General features: G+C 51.6%; 4 protein-coding genes and 1 non-coding gene across 5 annotated transcripts; 2 read left to right on the top strand and 3 right to left on the bottom strand.

Moving 5' to 3' along the window:
- The first annotated feature begins 12 nt into the window (after positions 1 to 12).
- Positions 13 to 3,065, top strand: BO85DRAFT_451728 (uncharacterized protein). Its single transcript, XM_025660655.1, has 3 exons — positions 13 to 169; positions 247 to 1,089; positions 1,146 to 3,065. Exons 1-3 carry the CDS (start codon positions 44 to 46, stop codon positions 2,754 to 2,756), a joined length of 2,580 nt encoding a protein of 859 aa, XP_025512779.1. The 5' UTR covers positions 13 to 43; the 3' UTR covers positions 2,757 to 3,065.
- Positions 3,066 to 3,171: 106 nt separating this feature from the next.
- Positions 3,172 to 4,952, bottom strand: BO85DRAFT_470711 (putative lipoate--protein ligase). The gene is made up of 3 exons (XM_025662421.1): positions 3,903 to 4,952; positions 3,717 to 3,824; positions 3,172 to 3,641 (listed from the first exon to the last, which is right to left on the bottom strand). The coding sequence occupies exons 1-3, from the start codon at positions 4,902 to 4,904 to the stop codon at positions 3,396 to 3,398; spliced, it is 1,356 nt and encodes a 451-aa protein (XP_025512780.1). The 5' UTR covers positions 4,905 to 4,952; the 3' UTR covers positions 3,172 to 3,395.
- A 235-nt stretch (positions 4,953 to 5,187) lies between these two features.
- On the top strand, positions 5,188 to 7,133 carry BO85DRAFT_451731 (bifunctional chorismate synthase/riboflavin reductase [NAD(P)H] ARO2). Its single transcript, XM_025660656.1, has 3 exons — positions 5,188 to 5,405; positions 5,530 to 5,891; positions 5,954 to 7,133. The coding sequence occupies exons 1-3, from the start codon at positions 5,371 to 5,373 to the stop codon at positions 6,799 to 6,801; spliced, it is 1,245 nt and encodes a 414-aa protein (XP_025512781.1). The 5' UTR covers positions 5,188 to 5,370; the 3' UTR covers positions 6,802 to 7,133.
- A 79-nt stretch (positions 7,134 to 7,212) lies between these two features.
- Positions 7,213 to 10,677, bottom strand: BO85DRAFT_85283 (uncharacterized protein). Its single transcript, XM_025665733.1, has one exon. The coding sequence runs from the start codon at positions 10,466 to 10,468 to the stop codon at positions 7,625 to 7,627; it is 2,844 nt and encodes a 947-aa protein (XP_025512782.1). The 5' UTR covers positions 10,469 to 10,677; the 3' UTR covers positions 7,213 to 7,624.
- Positions 10,678 to 15,325: 4,648 nt separating this feature from the next.
- On the bottom strand, positions 15,326 to 15,396 carry BO85DRAFT_t217. Its single transcript has one exon. It is a non-coding gene; the product is annotated as a tRNA-His (tRNA).
- Between the last annotated feature and the right edge of the window lie 1,170 nt (positions 15,397 to 16,566).

Genomic DNA, 16,566 nt, shown 5'->3' on the forward strand with positions numbered 1-16,566 from the left:
CATCGTCCATCCCATTTTCTTATGTCCACCTACACGGCTTGAGATGGCTTCATTGTTCGCTAAGCGATTCAAATGCTTTTATTGCGGGCGTCGCTCGGCCCACTCCGACAGCGACACTGCCCGCAAATGGCGTTGCAAACATTGCGAAGCCGTTAACTACCTGGATGAGGTAAGTCCCGTGTTTTGTATATTCAGGCGTCAAGCAAGATTTTAAGTACTAATTGCCTCGGCGGTTGCGCTTCATAGAAAGGAGAAATCACGGATCCCCCCGCTGCAGAAACAAATCCAGACGTCTACGGTCCCGGGGCATCGAGCCCACCGTTCGAATCCACCGACTTTACGGCCTCCAGCTTATTCTGCGCCCAGTGTCTTCGAAACCAACACCTCTTTACCAGCGCTTTAGCGTCCTATTTTCCGTCATCTGATGATCCGAACTACAGCGCATATGAGAAGGAGTACCCCAAATTCCGCAAGAACTTAGAGGAGCGTTATCCGCAGGTGTGCGTCAAATGCGAACCCAGAGTGAAGCAACGCATACGTCAGGCAGGATATGAAGCCAAGTCAGACCACCTGAGACGCATGATGGACCGGAGTAAAGCTGGAAGGGCCGCTCGGCAAGCACGTCGATGGAACTGGAGGAACCTGTTGGTCTTAGCTGGTGCTCTGGGTTATTGGATTAGTGTTGCTGGTCAACTTAGCTGGAATGTGTGGAGTGCTTTGACTGTTGAGGAGTGGGAACCGCTGCAGGATCCAGACTCCCCCTCGATGTCGCCCTCTATTTTCTCTTGCGTGAACCTTCTATTCGAGACCCGCCGCGTGCCGAACCATTGCTCAATAGACCTGGCACCGTATGCCGGTCTTGCGCTGATTGCGGGCATCCTGTCCATTTGGTGGAACCCGAAATTGCGACTCAAGGTTGAAGGGCGAGGAGGTCGCTTCGTCAAACTAGGAGAGTACTACCAGGTTCAGCTCATCATTTTGGTGGTGCGATGCGCTTTCTGGGGCGTCTTAAGGGATCCGTCATCAAGTGGACTGCCACCAGACCTGCCACCAACATTGCATCTCTTCATGATCTTTTTCACAATTATGGTGAGCTAATCATCTGACAAGTATTATCTGAGCCCAGCATGCTAATGATTTCTCAGTCTGTCATGGTCTCCCGGCGGATAGTGCGCTACGATACCCGGCCATTGGTAGACTGGACCGATGACACGCCCGCAGCCACGCCAAACCGCAGAACCGAAGCTTCCCCTCCGCCCTCTACGACTACCGGACAGGAGTTTTCGACCCCAAGCTCCAATCTTCGGCAGCGCACCTCTCGTTTCCCTCTCGAAAAGCTAGGCACCCCAAGGGCGACCACACCGCGGGCAGCCCTCGAGACCCCAACCATTCCCACACCACCTCCAGAATCGGATGACATGGACTGGACTCCCTCCGTGCAGCACGAACTCACACCGACTGTCAGCGTTCATCAAAGGGATCAGAAGTCCGTGCTCGATGGGCCGATGCCTTTCTATGGATCCGTTCCTGCTGCACCACAGCCACCCGCATGGAACCTGCGCAATAAACCCGCTCAGCGTGTGAAACCAATCGAACAAGTCGTTGAACGCAACCCATTCCACCGCACTCCTACTCAAAACCTCCGATGGCATCGCAACCAAAACAGCCCAGACTCGGTGTTTGCACCTCCCAAGTTTTTCCCTGTGAGCGACCATGCTGCGACTACCGGACTCGAAAGTTTATTTGACCGAACCTTCACTATCAAGTCGCCCGAGGATGAAGAGGACAGCTCTTGGCAGTCTCGCCATCAATCATCGAACTCGCACTCTCGCCAGTCTGCCAACTTGCGGGGTTATTTTGTGTACCAATATCTTCGGTTAGGCCTGCTACTTGTCTCACTCGTTGCCTGGGTCCTCTCACAGTATGACCGCTTGTCAATCCCAGGGAACTATGTAGAGGTGGCCTCCTTGGGCAGTGCTAGCCTGATTGCTGGATTCGCTCTCTTGGAGGCCCTCAAGCAACCTATCGTGCAGTGGAACGGCATGGAAATTCTTGTTTACTTTGCGGAGCTTGTGGCAGCTGTCCACCTCGGCGGGAACCTGCCGCGAGTGTCAATCGAGCGCCATTACTTCGACAGATACGGCCAGCTGCTTCTGGTGTTCATGGCGGTCCAGGAGGCGCTGGGTCTGCTCTCGCTATATAATATAGCCAGGGCAAGCAGCACTGGTCCTCAGCCACAACAATCCGGCCATAACTCGCCATCGAATGGCGAGAATCCCGGGCACTCTCCTCAACCGGCAATCGATTACCAACCCCTGCAATCATTCTCTTCTCAGCGGTCTGCGCCGCCGCTTTCTTTCTCTTCTACTCTCCCTACCTCTAGCTTTGCGACACAATCGCCGGAGCCGTACTACTCGCTTGCACCCTCTCCATACGACGGTTCCTCCAGCAAGGATCACAGCTTCAGTCTCAAAAGCCTAAAAGGGAACGATTCTGACGCCTCAGATTATTACGATCGAGATTCAGACACGGAGACAACCGTGACTACCGCAACCACTGCTACTAGCAACACCGTGCGGAATATCCGGTACGGACGGGCTGCCAGCGAGGCGATGTTCTCGCCGCGACGAACCGAGCTGGGACCCGGAATTGGAGGGTTGAGTCTCGAAGATAGGCCCGCCCGGCGAGTCACCCGGAGCCAGTCGAAACTCCAAGGCGAGGGCTTTCGTCGATTCCCGACTCGGGGCCTGAAATAGGCCTGTTTCTGATCTTTTTTTTCGCTTTTGTCAGAATTTTCTTTCTTGTGCTTCTACTTTCGCATTCTGTTCCAGGGTGCATCATCTTCAGCGCTTGCACTAGAGGAGTTGGGTTAGCTGTGCTTTGATTGTATTTAACTTGTTCACACTGTTCATACGCGGGTCGCATATTGTGGGGGTTATTGTACTTCTGTTCTTCGTTTCCTACTTCATCTTAGGCCCTCGTGGAGATTGTTTCGGGTGTTTGAGGGGTTGTACATAGCAGGTAGAATACATACGACTTATGAATGATGACTGAATATCATACAATGTGACTATCCCATGGTAGATTATGTAGTACGTCGAACTTATACCTTTCTGTATGTGCATCACGGGTTCTAGTGAGCTGGCCAGTAACTACCGTAGCTGACATTGCGTGATTGTCAGCAATTGCATGTTTCAAACCCAACCCAAGACAAGACCGTTGTAGTAGATCATAGTGAACGCAGAAAACCAGAAGATGCGATAGCACATAATCTAATCTTCATACAGAACCGCAGAGTAGTATACATAGCATACAGTCGTCTATAGCAACATAGTAATCTATCGTACATGAAGTAGGCAATGCAATATGAAGTGAAGAGGGTAGTAATCTCGTATCTAGACCCACCCAAGTTTAGTCGCAATAAACCTAGCGAGTTCTTCTATAGTAGCTGCATCCTCTTCCGCCCCCAACTGTTCGTATAGAATCTCCTTCCAGTGGGTCGGCCGGATCTCGTGAAGCTTACGCCCCTTGAGTGCCTCCTGCAGACGGGCAGCCTGCTCCGAGCCGACGGAGGAATCGGACGAGACGGAGATGTGGCTCTCCAGGATGGCCCCGTGTTTGAGGCGGAGAAACACACGTGTCTGTGTTGTGTTTAATTGGGTTAGTTATAGATTGTTGCTTACTGATGCCAAGAGAAAGGGAAAGCGCCATCTTACAGAAGGAGGTAGGGATGATGGAAGGGCGGGGCGTTCGCGAGGGTCCTCTTCCACGGGGTAAGTCGAGAAGATGAATTGGGGCGTTTGCGTGTATTTCCATTCCAGCGACTGTTGCAAATTTTCAATACTGTGTTAGTTTACGGTATCTTGGCTTTGACTTGTCAGGGTTATCGAGCAGCGACTCACTCGTAATTCGTCGATGCCTTTCTTGATCTCGGGCTCTTCGTAGCCTTGGGCTTCTCCCACCGCTCCGACGACCCAGTCGTCTCCTGCGTATAGCTCTGCGTCGTGGACATAGGCACGCTGCGCGCGGCGCACAGCATCCGGATTGGTCTGATATAGCTCTGCAAACTCCGTCATGATATTGGCGATCACGTCTTGGATTCCGAATGGGATGGAGGCGTCGGCGAATACGGATGATACATTGGCGACGGGGGATCGCACACTTTCCACTCCTTTGGCCTTGATGTAGTCTCGTGCGGGCGATCGTAAGAACGAACCGAGGGAGTTGATGTTGGGCGAATCGAGTAGGCAGGTGCCGTGGTGAAGCGCGCGGTGTCGCGTGAGCTTGAACGCTGAGCCGGAGATCTTTCGAGGTTGGGATTGCCCTTCGTCAAGGGACATGACGATGTCGTGGCGGTCATTGACGCTGGTAGCTGTCGCTCCGACACGGTGCAATGCGCGCACGACCATCTCCGCATGTTTGTTTCGTGTGAATGTCGGTCGCGGGGAGATCACGCTGTAGTTGAGGTTGCCCTCGTCGTGGAAGACGGCACCACCGCCAGACCGTCGTCGGACGTAGAGCGCATCTTCGGTGTCGTTGTAGGAGTGGATTCCGTGCTCCGCGGTTCCGCGGTCATTATGTAGCACTCGGAGGTTGGTCTCGAGCCATGGGTTCTGATTGCGCCCGATTACCACGCACGGTCGGTTGATATATAGGAAGAGGATGTTCGAGTCGGCGGGCGCATGCTCCAGCAGAAAGTGTTCGATGGAGAGGTTCACGTAGGGATCGGTGGAGAGAGATTGGTAGATTTGATGCCGGGAGGACTGGCGACTGGCGAGCTGGGCGAATTGGTCGGCGGAGAATGAGGAATTCCACCGCACGGCATTAGAACGCAGGCTAGCGCTGGGATGGGGAACTCGGAGCGACGATAGCCAGCATGTTGCTCGAGAGGAGAAGAGACGCATTGGAGGGTTTAGAGAGCTGCCGAGCAACTCATGGCCAGTCCAGAACAGGTAGAGAGGAAGGGAAAGAAAGAAAGAGAAGATGGTGACAATACTGTAAGTATCATCATAATGCAAGATACCAGGCGTACCTTCAAAACAGACCGAACGGTACCTACAGTCGGAGAGGATGATTGACCAATGGGAGCCAAGGAACAAGGCCGATCTCGCCGGGAGCTAAACCGCACACGATCAAAGTGGCAGCCCGACGTGCCATTCCTCTCTCCGAGACTCCATCCAGACTTCACTTTTCTTTCCGTCTGCCCCTCGCTTACTTTTCTCCTCCTCTTCCTTTCCCCTCCATTCTTCTTATTTGGCCTCGTTCTCCCTCGATATCCTGTCTTCTTCGACTTCTCTCCCATCCTCTCCCTACAGATCCCACCTTCTCTTCTCCCTCCGAACCCCATCAATCAATTGAACACCGTCCGCCATGTCGACGTGGGGTGATTACTTCCGGGTCACCACGTAGGTCTTCTGAGTCAGCCCCAGTCTATGATGATGGTGACATCGCACACCATCACCACCACACAGACGCAAATACCTCTGTCCATATACATGCACATACTAATCGCGCTCTTTCGCTTTTCAGTTACGGTGAATCGCACTGCCGCTCCGTCGGCTGCATCGTCGATGGCTGCCCCCCAGGAATGGAACTCACCGAGGACGACATCCAGCCCCAGATGACCCGGAGACGTCCCGGCCAGAGTGCTCTGACGACGCCTCGTAATGAGAAGGACCGCGTTGAAATCCAGTCCGGAACGGAGTTTGGAGTTACACTGGGAACTCCGATTGGCATGATGGTGCGCAACGAGGACCAGAGACCCAAGGACTACGGCAACAGCACCATGGACCTGTACCCCCGCCCCAGTCACGCCGACTTGACCTACCTCGAGAAGTACGGCGTCAAGGCCAGCAGCGGTGGTGGTCGCAGTAGTGCCCGTGAGACCATTGGTAAGTGAAACCGCTCATCTCCAGAAGGGAATGCCATTAACACAATCTTCCCCGGGTTACAGGCCGTGTGGCTGCCGGTGCCATCGCCGAAAAGTACCTGCGCCTCTCGCACGGCGTTGAGATTGTCGCCTTCGTCTCCTCCGTTGGCAACGAGCACCTCTTCCCCCCTACTCCCGAGCACCCCACTGCCTCCACCAACCCCGAATACCTCAACCTCCTCAAGACCATCACCCGTACCACCGTCGACGAGTTCGCGCCCACCCGCTGCCCCAACGCCGATGCCGCCGCGCGCATGACCAGGGTGATTGAGCAGTTCCGCGACAACCACGACAGCATCGGCGGTACTGTCACCTGCGTGATCCGTAACGTCCCCGTCGGTCTGGGTGAGCCCTGCTTCGACAAGCTCGAGGCCAAGCTCGCCCACGCCATGCTCAGCATCCCCGCCACCAAGGGCTTCGAGATCGGCTCCGGCTTCGGAGGCTGCGAGGTCCCCGGCTCCATCCACAACGACCCCTTCATCGTCTCCGATGTCCCTACCCAACTCGGCACCAACACCACCACGAAGCAGCGCCTTACCACCAAGACCAACAACTCCGGTGGTATCCAGGGCGGTATCTCCAACGGCGCCGACATCTACTTCCGCATTGCCTTCAAGCCCCCGGCCACCATCGGCCAGGCCCAGAACACCGCCACCTACGACTTCGGCGAGGGTATCCTCGAAGCCAAGGGCCGTCACGACCCCTGCGTCACTCCCCGCGCCGTCCCCATTGTCGAGGCCATGTCCGCGCTGGTCGTCATGGACGCCCTGATGGCTCAGTACTCCCGCGAGAGCGCCAAGTCTCTTCTGCCCCCGTTGCCCAAGACCCTGCCCACGCGTCCCACTCTGGGTACCAACGGCCACAGCGCTTAAATAGGAAGTGGTTCGATTTATTCTCTATTTTGTTCTGGGTTCGGGGTCTCTAGTCTAAAATTATCACGATTGGCTCTTTGGGGACTGATCTATGCATGCGGGGTTTTTTCATTTTCTATCTTAGAATGCAGTGACGTACGTCATGTTCGGCTGATGTGTTTGATGTCTCAAGTCAGAAACTCAACTTAATGACTTTTTTTATTTTCCTCTTTTTCTCTGATTGATATTTGTTGCTTCGGTATATTATATCACCCTACCTTTTTTGAATTATGTTCGTATAGATTTTCTTCTCGGGTTTGGTTTTCGAATCAAAAAGGCGTTCTACGTTCGTATCTACTATAACAGATGAATCTTCATAATAACCTCGCTTGTTATCGAACAGTAATCCACTATCTAGGAACTAGCCACTTGGCGTAATCGGTAATTGAAACTTTTGAGAAAGTGAAATATACCGGAAGGAGGAATAGGTTGTAAGTATCATTCAAATTCATTTATGTTCATTCGACACATAGCTTCGTCAATCCCACGACCTCATTGACATCGTTCAATCCATTCATCCAACCGTTTGCATGAAGACATCGAACGAAGAGAAAAAGCATCAGCTATCAGAATAGAAAGGTAGCAACAAATGTGTAACGAGTGTGGTATCATATCTTATCAAACAAATCAACAATCAAAACCCCGTATGTAATATATGCATGATGTGGGTATTTATGGATGTATGTATCAACCAGATACCCACATGAGAGAAAGAAAAGGGCGAAAGAAGCTTACCACCGCAAAACTGGGTGTTCAGACGAATGGAAAAACAAGCAAGCGCTGCTCACTTCGCGGCATCGCTATTGCTTGTGCTGACGGACTTCTCGGAGAATGTGTCCAGTTCGCCTGCAGTAGCGTTGACGACACGGAGTTTCTCCTTCGGTACGGTGAAGGTTACCTGAACGCGACGACCTTCTGCAGCACCTTCCACGTCCCAATCGTCGTCACTGTCTGGATCAAGGTCTAGGAAGGAGGGCAGGGCGGTGTCATCCCGTGAGGACCGAGCCTGAGACTCCATATTGCGTGAGAGTCGGTTGGCTGCGCCCCAGTCTTTGGCACCTTGCTTGCGTCTGAAGAGTTCAGCTGATGCGCTGACGGAGCGACGCGGGAGGCCGTGGCCTGTAGAAGATGAGGAAGGACCGAGAACCGTGCCTCTTCGGTCGATACCAGAGGCTAGTGGTGCTGTGGTTGGATCTGTGTCCGTTGCTGGGCGTCTCCGCGTTAGGGAGAGGACTCTGCGAACATTGTTGCCGATCCATTCGGATGTGCGTTGCTTGGGGAAGGTGGTAGGCTTGGGGAATAGATCGAGCGGGGAGGTCGGTTCAGGGTTGTCGCGAAGAAGGTGCTCGCCTTCAGCTTGTCGAAGGGAGAGCGAGGTGTGAGCGGTGGAGTAGGAGTCAGAAGAGTAGCGCTTCTCGGATGAAAGCGCTGCACTGTTCGGTCTGCTTCGGGCTGGCTCTCGACTAGGGATCGAAATTGTGACGGACTTTTGAGGAGACTGGCGCCCACTACTTGCTTGACTCGCGGGGTAGCTGAAGTTGGCCATGCGAGGTTGAGGGATTGATTTGGCCGACGTCGAGGAGTCGGAGAGATTCGAAGATGTCCGTTCATCCTTATCTGGCGAAGAAGGCATGTCTCTGTCATAGCCAACTCCAGCCATGTAGTCGGACGGGCCGGCCGAGCCACCAGCATATGAGTCTCCGCATACGGTCGTGCTCAAGGGTGTCAGGATTGTTGACTCAGCCCGGAAATTGTCGATTGTTTTTTGCGTGGAAACGCCCACGGCATCTTTGGCTTCATCTTCCTCACGTTCATCGATCGGGTGAATATCGCCTGTGGCATCACTCCTTCTATACTCGCTGTATTGCGTAGGGGGTCGATACATTCTGGCGCTCAGACTAGAACGACCTGTAGTTGTGGGACTAGGATCCCCGAGCAGACCAGTGCTTTCTGCGACTGCATCGCCTGTATCCTGCCAACTGAATGGTCGGCCAGATCCACTATTGCCCATCCAAGGGTAGTCACTTCTGACTTCGGCCTCCCTCATGGAGGGCTTGTGGATACTGCTCGCCATGAAAGGCTCCCCTTGACCCCAGAAGTGGGCTCTTTCTGCCCCCAAGGCTAGCTTGCGGAGCTCCTGATCTCGCACGCGGCGCTTTTGGCGCCTCTTCCAGAGGAAGAATAGGAGTATAGCGAGACCAGCAACCACAGGAATTCCCAGCCCAACACCAACCCCGACCCCAGTCTTCCATGTCTTTGACGAGCCAGACTGGGAGGACTCCTGTTGGCTAGCGATGGATTCAGGATTCCGGTAGGATGAGACCCATTCTTCAGAGGTGATATTATATAGATAGACCTGTGAGTTGGGCTGAGATTGCTTAGTTGAACGCTTTGACGAGGATGATGACGACTGCGGTATAGTATATCCGCCTGCCACCATCATCACACCACCAGGCAGCATCGTTGCCCCATGCCCATAAAGACCGCTCCCTCCTGTGGTCTCCGTATCCTCAGTTGACAGTATGTTCCAAGTCCAATCACCAGAACCTCCATACGTTTCTCCCAATTCCAGTATGACTAGCTGCGGTTGAGCAGCAATGCTTGTATTCCCCACCCAGCCCCCGTACACAATGACCTTGCTGCCATCTGGGGAAAGAACTGCTGTATGCCCCGACCTCGGCTCTACCGTGGCAACTTCCCTCACAGCAAGCTCGGTCTTGTAGGAGGTAGAAGTAATGTCGACTGTTACGAAGCTCCAGCTATTCTGAGGCAGTGAGAACACGGCAAGCTGCGACATATTGATGAATGCATCCTGGGTTTGGCCACCAATCAGGAGGAAATCCTGTTGCTGGCGCACCTCACCGTTCGATGAATATGCATAAGTGGCTTGCAACGGAGTCACGGTAAAGCCGGCCTCTGCAATCGGGGGTGCGCGATTGCCGGTGGTGGATGCATCATAAGCATCAGTCTTTCCCGAACCGGATGGCTCAAGGACCACCATGGACTGGGAGTAGTTGGCGCTACCCATCCAATTCGCTTCCGAGGCATTCGAGAAGGGGCACATCCCGCCAAAAGCATAGAGGGAGCTGTCGGAGGTATTGGTGGAGGCATATGCGAAGCCTGCTGAGAGATAGTTCGGTGCGTCCACGTTGTCGCTTGACCCGCTTTCCTTCACAGAGAGCTTTTCCCATGACCCATCACCAATCGAGCTATTGTTGTCCGGTGTAAATTGCCACAGCCCACCCTTGTCCAAAGCTTCCTGGCAATTGCCTACATACATCTTAATCACTCCATGCTGATCGATAACAGGCACAAAAGCAGGGGACTGAGTGTTGAGTTGAAAGGGTAGTGGGTCCATCAAGATATTGTAACTCGGGCTTGTTGTGTCGATTTCGCCTGAAACATCCCAGGTGATGAATTCGGTGGAGGCATCTTGACTCGTACCGGTTGATTGTAGCAGGTAGGCAAACGACCCATTGCTAGTCGAGGAATAGAAGAGTTGTGAGGGAGTGTATGGGACGGCTGTGGAAGCCGGACTGGCGAAGAGCAGGAGGACAAGGAGTGTTGGCACCAGGGGGGCGCCAACAGCCCTGCGTGTTCCGTGTTTTCTCGAGAGACATTCATCCATGGGGATTAGCGAGAGCTTTAAGTTGCGTCAACAAGAATGCGGCAGTCTGAGACTGACTGCGATGCATCTAGAGCAACGGTCGATCCTTAGCTCGTTAGCACGACTCAGCAAAGGCGCGTCTGGAGGGCCAGACCGGCCGGCATGAGACGAAGCGTTAGAGACGATCTGAATCAAACGGGGTTTCTCCTTGAGGGTTTGATCTCCAGACAATTGCAATCAAAAGACAAAAGTAACCATGAAACAGGCGATAGAGGGAGGAGTGGTGAAGTGAAGAGCTGCGCGAGGAGGCAGTAATATTGACAGGGGAAAGAAAGCGACAACAGGCTGCATCTCAATTACGGCCGATCGGACCCGGTTCTAGATGATCTCTAGTCTCTAGAGGCGCCGGAAGAAAGATTTGATTAAAGCCATCGTCATCGCTAGCGGACCCATGGCAAGCTTTGTCCAGTCTGAAGTGGAGGCCTGGAATTACTGAGAGGCTGGGGATGGAGGATTGAAGCGTCAACACGGGCGGTTGCACTGGCAACTGGGAGGGGCGAGAGAGAGCATTGCATGGAAGTCCCAAGGAGGGGACGCGTGAGCATTGTGGTGCAAAGATCCCTGTTGGATAGATAAATAGATTTGATGAGGTTGGTGATGATTGATTGATTGATTGTTGTTGGGTCGGGCAATTTTGGTTTACCTCAATTCTGTATCTATGTAGATGATTAAATTGACAGGTGCCAGTTTTGCCCTTATCGATAGTATGAATGATGGCATGCAGAATAAGTGAGACCGACCATGTGGAGAAAAGTGAAACAAGGGCGATCCTCTAAGAGATGTCACGTAGTTAGTTCAAACGGCTACAAGGAAACTATGAGAAGATGTGTGACAGCTCATAGTAGTGGTCGATGATGAATACTGGTCTCTGTAGTCATCTTCTTGTATATGCTATGCGACTATTTTGCACGTTTGGTGAGTTGCGATGATTGAGATTTGCTGATTGTTGATTGTTGATATTGCAAGTGGGGCCACCCAAGCAGGAAAACTGAAGGAAGCTCAATATGGGTTGGCCTGCCAACTACCAGCCATCAACAACATTTTTCTCTCCCAGTCATTTAATGACTATTACCATAACATCATCATCATATGAAAATCAAGGTCTTGTTTTTTCCATGTGAAACCATGCCCACTTCCACTGCCTCATTCCCAGCCTGACCCAAGACTACTTACTCAAGATATCCACTACCAGAATAGTATACCTACTAGATACTTTGTAGATACATAATACGCCTTACCCGGTCTCATCCTCGTGGGGCTCCTGCGGGGCTGCATCTTCACTAACGAACAAGTCAAAAAAAGTCTCTGAAGAAGCAAAGAATCCCAACTTCCAACTATCTACCGCCTTACTTGAAGTTTTCTGGAAAGGCCAAGGAGCCACTACCACATCAAGGTTCGGTGAAGTTGGCCTGACCTGACTCAACTTCCGGATGGAGGTTGGTGCTGATGCTCGTACTGCTGCTGCGAGATCTATTTGGCCACTGTGAGTCTGTGCGCTCAGTGGCCAGTCAACATTGGATCTAAATTACTGGATCGTCTTTGGTCATCCTTACGCCCAGGCGCCCTCTCACTGGTCGGAATCATCAACGTTGTTTGATATTCGGCCGGACTGACCAGCCCGTCGACACAGTCAGGCTGATCTCCGTGGCGAGATCCGCAACCCGACTATCCATTACAGCTGGTCCTTCCTCTCAGACCACAGCCTTCTTGACTCAATACGCGTAAGATCCTCATCTACGGACTGAACATCCCGCGAATCTCCGTAGGCCCGCTCGGGCCGCGGTCTGATATGCAACTGCTTCCAGGCAGCCTCACCAGTGGATCACTAACCATAACTCATCTGCGACGTAAAGCAAACAACCATATCGGAAAAGCTCAAGGGTGGCGACGTTGATCATGATGGGCCAATCGAATAGTGGCCCAGCCCACCCCCTTGGTGCGGGTTGATGTTGATGTTGATGTTGGCGATCAGCTACATTCCTTCTTCCCCCCGGCCGTGACAATTCGCCTGCATGATTAATGCGATGATTTGTTTCTCAAAAACCAATAGCAATACATGTAAACCAAGCCAAGACAAGGGTATCTCGGAAACAATCGGTTCGGGCTTGGGGGACGAGAAAGTCTATTACAACTCGGGATTGCATGTTGCCATCTGACCTCGTAGCCAAACTTCATGGGTCCGAGCCAGAGGTATGCTCCCGAGCTCCTGCGTGGAACAAGATGTCTGCTTGGACGCCACAGGGAACGCCAAGGTAAATAACCTACTAAGTGTCTGCATTTTGCTGGTTCGGTAGCCTCATGATGGGGGCAGCGCAGCAAGCTACCTGTTAGGTTATATTCAGATGGGGAGCATTATCCGATCACCTGAGAACTTGCGGTGAAACATATACCTATGGACGGTATTTGGTGTACGGGGTTTGGATCTTTGACCTCCTCGACTCGATAGCGTCTTGTATGTCGTGTGGTTTACTGTATCTCTCGCAAACCTGACCGAACATAAGCACAGGGGGTGGCAGCTGGCTATACTCGGCCTTCACAACACCAAGGTTCTACTGGTTATATGTACACTTGCTTGGATGATGGACTGGCTCTCATATGTACAGCTTGGCTGTATGATACGTATCTAGGCAGCACTACATATGTACCTGCTTGACTGACATTAAGCTACCGCCTCTGCTGCATATGCCGGTTCGAATGTGCATTAGAATCAAATTAGCCAATCAGATTGCCTGTGATGTGTGCATGAGTATACCAGGCTAGGACCATACATCAATCTCAATCGACTACTTTTTTATCGGCTCATTGTGGCTTGCATCTGTGTCGCTACATGTATGAGCGATTGGTACCATGGAATGACCTGAACGCGATCTATCCATTGGCGTTATCCGGGTAAAGTACTTCCCAATGTTGAAATATTTCCCAGCAGCCATGCATACTCCCTGTCGCAGGGTTTTTGCACTAATATCCCCATCCTCATCTAAACTTGGTTAGGCTTCAAGCAAACAAAGCATGTGGTATGGAACTCACCGGGCCATACACCACCTAACAAACTACCACGGATCTGCGCGACAGGGCATCAGGACACCTGGTCCAACATGACCTCCCAATTGGCAAGCACCGGACGGGCGACCGACGTATCCGGAGTATGGCGCTGTCATATGTAAACTGATTGCGACTTCGGCTCAATTCTCCAGAGGCTCGAAACGGGATCAGATAGCTAGCTAGCTAGGTCTTCATGTCACCGTCACCTCCGGTTAATTGATCCCCGTCGAGCTGGATGCTTATCAAGAGCGCCATGAACATATCAACCCCTGAGTCATCTATAGTAATGCCACACAGCACAGGGCTTGTAATGACCTACTAGCCAACCGCGATACATCTCCTACGAATGGCGCAATCGATTTAATGATTCGAAAACGCCACAATCATCTCACTCACTACGGCTAGATGGTGGTTGCAGCACTATTGAAACAAACCCTGCTCGCCGTCCCAACTCCTCCTGCTGCATACTGCATGATGCCCGAGGTATAAACAAATATACATACATAGTAAACATATATCATCATGCCAGATGCAGCCCAATCTTATCAATTTCCTATCCGGGTAATAGGCACGGCCGATACCGTGCCACCACATCATCATCTACCACGGAGAATTCTATAACAGTGGCTTGGTATAGGTGACCTGGTAGAGTTACACTCACCCGCGCCCCATGTCTCATAGTACTATATTCATAGTCGTATTCATATACTGGTTTGAAGTAGATGCAATTCTCGTATCTATTTTAGTTCCCTTGGGTTCTGCCACGGATTACCTGGTTTGGTGGTATGCAGGGAGGAGAAGGTCGGAGAATGAGTTGCTCACTCCGTATCTACTTGAGTCTAGAGTGTCCTAGTAGTAACATACTATAAAGTATGTGCGGTAGAGGGGTAGAAGCATGGTGAATGGTGAATATTACTGCTAGTCGGGATACCACTTTACCCTGCTATGGTCCTATCCTAACTCCCTCCCTAGATAGACTATACTAATCATGACCAAACTCCATACCACAGCAAAGTATAACCCGACCACCCCCTCCCACTAATCACTCATCTACACAACATAACCAGAGACATGTACTCGATCATCTGCAAGCCAAGCCAAGCCGAGCCAACCAACCAACCAACATCCCATCCTTCCCATACTTACAAAGCAAGTAGCGTGATAAATAACCACCAATAAATTAATTACCTACTCAACCAAGTGGTATGTATACTTGGCAAAGCCTCTAGTATCCATACCGTAATCACATAACATAACATAACAACATTACTCCATGTTCTTGCGCTTTCCAATAACATACATCCGACATCCGGCTATGCCTACCTACCCAGCATCTCTCCCCTCTAATGAGAGGGGAAGAAGACGCCCCTAAAAAGCTTGGTAGCGGGTGCCGCCAGCAACCAGTCCAGTCTCATTATTGCTGATAACCTCGGCGAGGCTCGGATATGCATGTTTCTCGATTAGGAATTAGCGATGGGTAATGGGACTGAACTACTGAACTTACTGTCTCTTGTGTTCTACTGTCTAGGAGGTAGGGGATGCGGGATGGGGTGGGGTTGGGCTGGTTTGGATTTGATGTGAAACTGGGGGGGGGACAGGTTGGGGTTAATTTGATTTATGGGTTGTGTTGAGACGGTATGTATGGTCAAGATGTATAGAGATGATATGCGATATGAAGTTATATATAGCTGTATGTGGATGAAAATAGACTATGGCGTTGAGTGTGGATGAAGGGGGAAAAAAATAGAAAGACAAAAAAAGGTTATTTGTTCGTATTGGCGCTGCCCGGAATCGAACCGGGGCTGGCACGGCCACAACGTGACGTCATACCACTAGACCACAGCACCTGTTGTTGTGGTAGAGGTACCAAGTATTTAGTACATATCTTACTTATTTTATTTTTATTTGCTTAATAGGCTAGTAGTACTAACTAGTGTGAGCACGGTGTTTAAGTGGATGATAGGATGACAATATATTACTACTGTTTGTGTTGATTGTGGCATTGTAATCTTGATTTATTCGATTCGCATTTTCTCCCATTTCTGTTCCCAGTCTACTGGCGTGTGTACTGTCATTCATGTAGGGTCTTGATGTCTTATCGTCTTGTCTTAATGTCTCGACACCCGGATATATATATCCGATGTTCGGATTACAATCATATGGTAGTATGATGAAACCATGGCCTATGTACTATGTCTGCTACCCCTCACGTATCCCCCCATTTACTCACAGTGTGCCAGCTGGGTAACCCAATTGCGACTACTTGTTCAATGGCTGGCATAGCATGAAACGATGCACCTGGGTGTCTAGCCCGGCCCGAGACGATAACGACATATACAGCGGAGCATGAGAGCAGCTCCTGCAATCAAGGAACACACCCAAAAGACACACAAATGAAAGTCCAAGCAACACACCAATCACCACTAAGAGGACATTGAGAACATACTAGAAAAAGAGACGCCGCGTAAACACGGTAAGTAGTAGCCCCGCAGAGAATCAAACCCGACGCACACCAACCCATTCAGTAAGTAGACATGCGAGACCTCGTACTATAACTAAGCTAGTTGGAATATGACACTGGAGATCCCTGGGGTAGACTTCGATCCGCGCACCCACCAGCCACGAGATCGACGGAGCAGTACATAGATTTCATGCGTCTCTATACCCCCACGGCAGCGCAAATGCCCACAGCAGCGGCCTCAGAACCCAGTACGGGCCGAGCTGTCAAAGCAAAAGAGCCTTGTACCCCGCGCGCAATCGAGGTCGAGGTCTGGGGAACGGGCGAACGGGCCAACACCTGCACCTCGTCTCCACCAAGATCAATGAACGAGCGATACGGAGCGCAAAGCCCATAACCCACGAGGCATGGCACCAGACAGGATCAGAGTGGGAGTTGTACCCCTGTCGCGGGATGTAGCGCGAACATTGCTCCCGGCCGTCCAGAGTAGTCACTATTGAACTAGTCTATTCCTTCCCAGCCAGTGGCCCTCTAGCCACTTGGCAATGGTTGAACCAGA

The sequence above is a fragment of the Aspergillus piperis genome (genome assembly GCF_003184755.1).
Source record: "Aspergillus piperis CBS 112811 unplaced genomic scaffold BO85scaffold_17, whole genome shotgun sequence".
Taxonomy (NCBI): domain Eukaryota; kingdom Fungi; phylum Ascomycota; class Eurotiomycetes; order Eurotiales; family Aspergillaceae; genus Aspergillus; species Aspergillus piperis.

Bases quoted from the DNA above. Each gene is read 5' to 3' on its own strand.
- BO85DRAFT_451728 (XM_025660655.1), top strand. From the start codon at position 44: ATGGCTTCATTGTTCGCTAAGCGATTCAAATGCTTTTATTGCGGGCGT. The intron at 170-246 runs GTAAGTCCCGTG...TGCGCTTCATAG, and splicing joins CCGTTAACTACCTGGATGAG to AAAGGAGAAATCACGGATCC. The intron at 1,090-1,145 runs GTGAGCTAATCA...ATGATTTCTCAG, and splicing joins TGATCTTTTTCACAATTATG to TCTGTCATGGTCTCCCGGCG.
- BO85DRAFT_470711 (XM_025662421.1), bottom strand. From the start codon at position 4,904: ATGCGTCTCTTCTCCTCTCGAGCAACATGCTGGCTATCGTCGCTCCGA. The intron at 3,825-3,902 runs GTGAGTCGCTGC...AATTTGCAACAG, and splicing joins AAGGCATCGACGAATTACGA to TCGCTGGAATGGAAATACAC. The intron at 3,642-3,716 runs GTAAGATGGCGC...AACACAACACAG, and splicing joins CATCATCCCTACCTCCTTCT to ACACGTGTGTTTCTCCGCCT.
- BO85DRAFT_85283 (XM_025665733.1), bottom strand. From the start codon at position 10,468: ATGGATGAATGTCTCTCGAGAAAACACGGAACACGCAGGGCTGTTGGC.
- BO85DRAFT_451731 (XM_025660656.1), top strand. From the start codon at position 5,371: ATGTCGACGTGGGGTGATTACTTCCGGGTCACCAC. The intron at 5,406-5,529 runs GTAGGTCTTCTG...TTCGCTTTTCAG, and splicing joins GATTACTTCCGGGTCACCAC to TTACGGTGAATCGCACTGCC. The intron at 5,892-5,953 runs GTAAGTGAAACC...CCCGGGTTACAG, and splicing joins TAGTGCCCGTGAGACCATTG to GCCGTGTGGCTGCCGGTGCC.